General features: G+C 32.0%; 1 protein-coding gene across 2 annotated transcripts in view; it reads right to left on the bottom strand.

The window, feature by feature from the left end:
• LOC115209445 overlaps positions 1-5,291 on the bottom strand; it is a 47,210-nt gene extending 41,919 nt beyond the window's left edge. Inside the window, exons 1-3 of one of the 2 annotated variants that reach the window (XM_036500958.1) lie at positions 5,113-5,291; positions 2,066-2,121; positions 918-1,055 (exon numbers count right to left, since the gene is read on the bottom strand). In XM_036500958.1, the coding sequence (XP_036356851.1) occupies positions 918-1,055; positions 2,066-2,121; positions 5,113-5,142 (224 nt within the window). In that variant the 5' untranslated portion in view covers positions 5,143-5,291. The remainder of the gene's footprint in view (positions 1-917; positions 1,056-2,065; positions 2,122-5,112) is intronic. The other variant, XM_029777871.2, reaches the window with a different exon arrangement.
• Positions 5,292-5,757: the final 466 nt, after the last annotated feature.

Below are 5,757 nucleotides of genomic sequence, written 5' to 3'. Positions count from 1 at the left end.
GAAGGATTATTTACCTAAATTAAGTGGAATACATCCACTGGTTTTCAAACGTAGAAATATTAATATAACAGCACATACGTACATACATACATACATACATACATACATACATACATACATACATACATACATACATACATACATACATACCCTGTTGCTGATGTTGAAATTCCATTGAAGGAGCTTTGGATCTAGGTTAGAAACCGGTTCTTTCTCTATTAGCAAGAAATCTTAAAATAAACTGAATAACGACATATATATTTATCTTTTATCTTTTACCTGTAGATAGTTTCAGGCATTAGACTGTGGCCATTATGGGGCACCACCTTGAAGAACTTTTAGTTGAACGAATCGACCCCAGTACTTATTTTTGTTTAAGCCTCGTACTTATTCTGTCAGTCTTTTTACCCGAACAGCTAGGTTACGCGGACATAATTACACCAACACTAGTAGAAGACACTTGCCCAAGTTGCCCCAGCATGGTCGCAGTCTAATGACTGAAGCAAGTAAAAGATAAAATATAAGACTTCTTTGGTTACTAATAAGGAATATTTTTGAGTAGTAAATGAGTTTGGTACTATTAATAAACTAGCAGTATCGCCCGGCGTTGCTCGGGTTTGTAAGGGAAATAACTATATAAGTATTTTTAGAGAGTTACTTCCCTTATATAAACCGAGCAAAAAATTCATTAAAAATGCGGAAAAATGATGGTAAATTATTTTTAAAATCGTAGACTCATCGTAGACGCGCGCTAATACCCAGAAGGGCTCGGTATAAATCACGACTATAAGATACCCGCTTTTGGTTATCCTGCACCGCAAAATGTGGGAGTAGTTAGGAATCTAAATCGGAGTAGACAGACTCACACACAACTTCAGTTTTATATATAAAGATAAGGAATGAAGAAACGCTTTTACCTATCGCGATATCGAACCATTATATTCTGCATTCGCTCTATCATTTGATACTTGAGTTGCTCTGCGGTCAATTTTCGAAGCCAATTTTGTTGCATTTGCGGCTGCGCCCAGAAAATGCTGTGGCCACGGGTTGTTACTCTGGAAATAGACAAATATAGTATAATATTACATACAGTGTTCCCAAGTTGTAGAGTTAGAAGCATACTCCAGCACTTCGGTACTTTTGCCCACCAAGAATTTTTCATCTCACGCAGTTTTTCTGAGTAGTTTTCTTCGAGGAGATGTATAGGGGTCTGAGTATTGGTGAAGTTTTGCCTGAGATCCATGCCCCACCCCATATATATATATATATATATATATGAAGTCATGTGATATTTTTAGAATATTAAAAAAAAATAGAATTTAGCGTTCTTATTCAAGTTACAGTTAGCTTATGGGCTTAATTTGTCGCTGCATATAAAAAAAACTGACTTAGACAATCGCAGGAAAGAAGTATAGACTGAAGTGGTAATTTTTCAAAATAAACTACTCTGTAGACTACGATAGTAGATAACATAGAAATAAAATTTTTAAATGTATTTTTTTCAGTATGGTCCGGTATCAAACCACTCGCAGTTCGATATTGGTCTGCTGCTCGGTGAATGTTTTAAACTATTGCTACAACAATTATACGAAAAGCTCTTTAGTTTGAACTCGAATCCCAATTTCACAATATTTTGCAAATATGTGTATGTGCTTACATAATATACGTGGCCCAGCATAAGTCATGAATGTATGACTACGAAGTTTGCATTGCATCACCGAAGTTTCAGGTTCAAATCTACTGACTTCACTTTGGCCAAATATTTTCTACCAGAGACCCGGGTTGATCAAAGCCTTCTTAATTTAATAGGTGAAAACCATGGACGCCGGTTATGCATATGTGTGTGTGTGTGTCTGTTTAACTCCCATCAACACAAAACCGGTGTTGGTTTGTTTACGTTTTCCCATACTAGTAGCTTTAAAATAATATCTTGGCGAAATTTCTTCGGGTAAGCCCATCAAGGCGGTGCATCGGTTCAATGCCTTGAGCAAGTAAAAGAATAAAAGAATGTGTTTTTTTTTATTACAAGAATCTTTCAGATGAGAAAATGTTTGAAATCTATTACTTGTGTTTCTCTAAAATCGCCATGATCTTGTCAGCGTCTTCGTATGTTTCTTCATCCTAAAATAATAATAATAATAATAATAATAATATAATAATAATAATAATAATGATAATGATAATGATAACAACAACAACAGCAACAATAATAAACTCTTGAGTGAGTGTAGCAAGCTAGCACAAAACGAGTATAAGCTTAGGCATTGCTGCATAGCTAAAAGGTACATAGGGATGTTAACTGAATGTGTGGCAGAAAAGTGACAGAAAAGTGATATGAATACGAATCAGAGGTTGTGCGTTAATTGAAGCACTTGGAGCAACTAACAAAATAATACCTAAAAGACTGAGAGAAAATGGAAATTAAGATTCGCTTTGTCGATTTGTAGTATATTATCATCTTTTATTCTAAAAGAATCCTGAGAATTCTTGAGAATTCAGGAGATTTTTTTTTTGTTGTCATAAAACCTCATGATAACATTCCTGCAAATTAAATTAGCATTTACTAGCATAATAATAATAATATAATAATAATAATAATAATAATAATAATAATAATAATAATAATAATAGGCTGCTCAGTGCTGGCTAAGAAGAAATATATGCACAGACACGACAGAGTTGGGACCTATATACACTGGAAGCTATGCCAACATTCTGGAATAACAACAGAAAAAAGACGGTATGGTCACACGCAAGAAGAGGTCACAGAAAATGTGAAAACAGCAATACTATAGGATATGCCAATACACACAGATAGAGAAATTAAGGCCAATAGGCCGGATATCGTTGTCAGAGATCATCAGGAAAAATGCTTTCTAATCTACAGTTGACAACCTTTCTCTAAAATGGAGAAACTTTTAAAATACAAAAACCTGGAAATAAAGGTAACTCGAATGTGGAGTCCAAAAACAGAAACAATTCCTATCATAATAGGCACATTAGGTATGATAAAAAAATATTCAGACAACACCGGGACTAACAAATATATATATCATACAGAAAATAGTACTACTAGGCACCGCACACATCTTACGTAAAATACTTTCAATACAGTTACAATAAGAAGATCACAACAAACTGCAGCACATACTCAAGGCACACACAGCTGCGCTCGGTAGTGCAGTGAAGCACCTGATTAAAATAAGACTACTGAATAATAATAATAATCATAATAATAATAATAATAATGATAATAATAATAAGGATGATGATGATGATGATGATGATGATGATGATGATGATGATAGATCAATGCCTACCTACAAAGAACTACCAAGCCAACATATTAATGAACAGCAGTAGTCTAACATGTCGTGTGTGTAAACAACAAAATGAAACCATTGATCATGTCTCCATGTGCAGTCTTCACATTTTATATCTCTGAGGAGCAGAAGTATTGTCTATAAATGTTTATCAATATAGGATTCCGTTATAGAGACAATACTTTTGCGAAACGATCGCTATTAAGCTATTAAAATTTAAACTGTCATGTTTATTATTATATATTTATACTTAAACATATTTACAGATATTTTTTATATATATTTATAATTTTAATACAAGAATTATTCTACACAGGCATATATCTTTCTGAAGAATTTTTCTTATATTAATTTCCTGATATTATGGCACAATATATTATATACTATATATAATCGCTCGTATTAAATGTATAAATACTTTAATAGTATTAATACTTTGATACAAAAGAGCACTCACTGTAAATTGAGTATGTAATACTCTTATAGTATATATTTAACTAAAAATTTAAACATGTATATATATATATATATAAACTACTTTTATTTTGTTTTTTTCGGTTATATCTATAGGCAAACAAGGTCAAATTTTTATTGCTTAAATTTTCTGGCATTTCGGTCGTTTTGACTTCTAGCGTATAGAAATTGCCTGTTATAGGTAATTTCTCTTTGTGTTTAAATGTACACTATTTTATATTGAATAATATGTCGTCTATTGAATTTTATGCATGCTAGGCTACTGGTAGAGAAATTTGTAAAACTTTATTACCCTATATAGATATCTAAGTATCGATATTAGCCTTCCAAAGTTCGTTTCGGCACTTTTTCATTTTCTGTCGACTGAAACTGCGCTTGCTTAATGGATTTTGAAAAAATTATAACAGATAAAGATGAGACACGTGCTATTGGTCTCATAATTATAAGTTAGTCTTGGATAGCTCGGTTACTGAAGAGGATTTGCCTAGTAAATTATCTTATTTACTAAAAAAATCGAAACCTATAGATATAACCGTAAAAACAAGGTAAAATGGTTTTACTTTTTCATTCCTTTGAAATTGCTTGAATTTTGTGGTTTTTCGGTCGTTTTGACTGTTTCCTAGCGTGTAGAAATTGCCTGTTATAGGTAATTTCTCTTGGTGTTTAAATGTACAGTATTTTATATTGAATAATATGTCATCTATTGACTTTTTATACATGCTAAGCCACTGGCAGTGAAATTTGTAAAAATTTATTACCCTATGTATATAATATATATATATATATATTATATATATATATACGTATGTATGTATGTAAGTATGTATGTATATATATATATACATACATACATACATACATACATACATACATACATACATACATACATACATAAATGTGTGTGCGTGTGCGTGATTTGTGTGTGTGTGTGTATGTGTGGGTGCGTGTAAATTGCAAACTTTTGTGGAACCTATATTCAGGCAAGTGAAACTGAAAGTGATTTCCCCTATTCGAAGGTTATAATGGAGACAGGTTCGTGTATCACATAGCTAGCTGGAGGCGATGGCCTCTTAGAGCTAATCAACGGCAGCATTCGTCCTATATTTCTGAACTGCCATATCAGCGTGGCGATAACTATTAATATATATGTATATATAATATATTATATATATATATATATATATATATATATATATATATATATACACACACATGTATTATGTATTTTGTATGTATGTATGTATGTATGGTATGTATGGGTTGTACATAGGTCAAAAATGAAAAAACAAATTATAAAATTGTGGTGCAAACCTACCTGTTCTGGTTCATTATGATGCCAATTCATCTCATTTTCAAGAGTAGCAAAATCAAAATTCTCCAAGAAGTGTTTCTTATAGATTGTGTTGTTAATCAAATCTTTTGTAACAGCACTGCCCAATGCAAACAGTAGTTTCTTCTGAATAACCTAAAATTGAGATTTTTACCAAATGATATGTCTTTTAGACTGTGAAGCACTCACGAATGCGTGCTGAAAAGGAGGATCAGTTAATAATGATTTTATTCAACATATTCCCCTCTCAGATTCACACACTTATTGCAGCAGTCCTTCAGTTTTTCTAAGGCCTGTAAAACTGCTTGGAAGTTTGTGTTTCCAACCAGGCCTATCACGTGGCCTGGCTGGAGACCCAATATGTATATATATATATATATATATATATATGTATTAATAAAAGGAATTCCAACCTTGTCTGATTTTCACGTTTTATTCACAATCTTATAATGATATAATATAAGATAATATAATAAAATAAAATAAGATAAAATAAAATAATAGAATGTTAAATGTTCATTCTGATTGAACTAGTACTTTCATGCATTAAATTGTGCAATCTTCAGGTTCATGTAGTAGTGGTGACAGTCATGCTTCACAATTTTTGACTGTAGCTAGATGATTAAAACT

This window comes from Octopus sinensis, linkage group LG3 (genome assembly GCF_006345805.1).
Source record: "Octopus sinensis linkage group LG3, ASM634580v1, whole genome shotgun sequence".
Lineage (NCBI taxonomy): Eukaryota > Metazoa > Mollusca > Cephalopoda > Octopoda > Octopodidae > Octopus > Octopus sinensis.
Note: the sequence above shows the minus strand (reverse complement) of the source record. Positions and strands in the feature narration are given on the sequence as shown.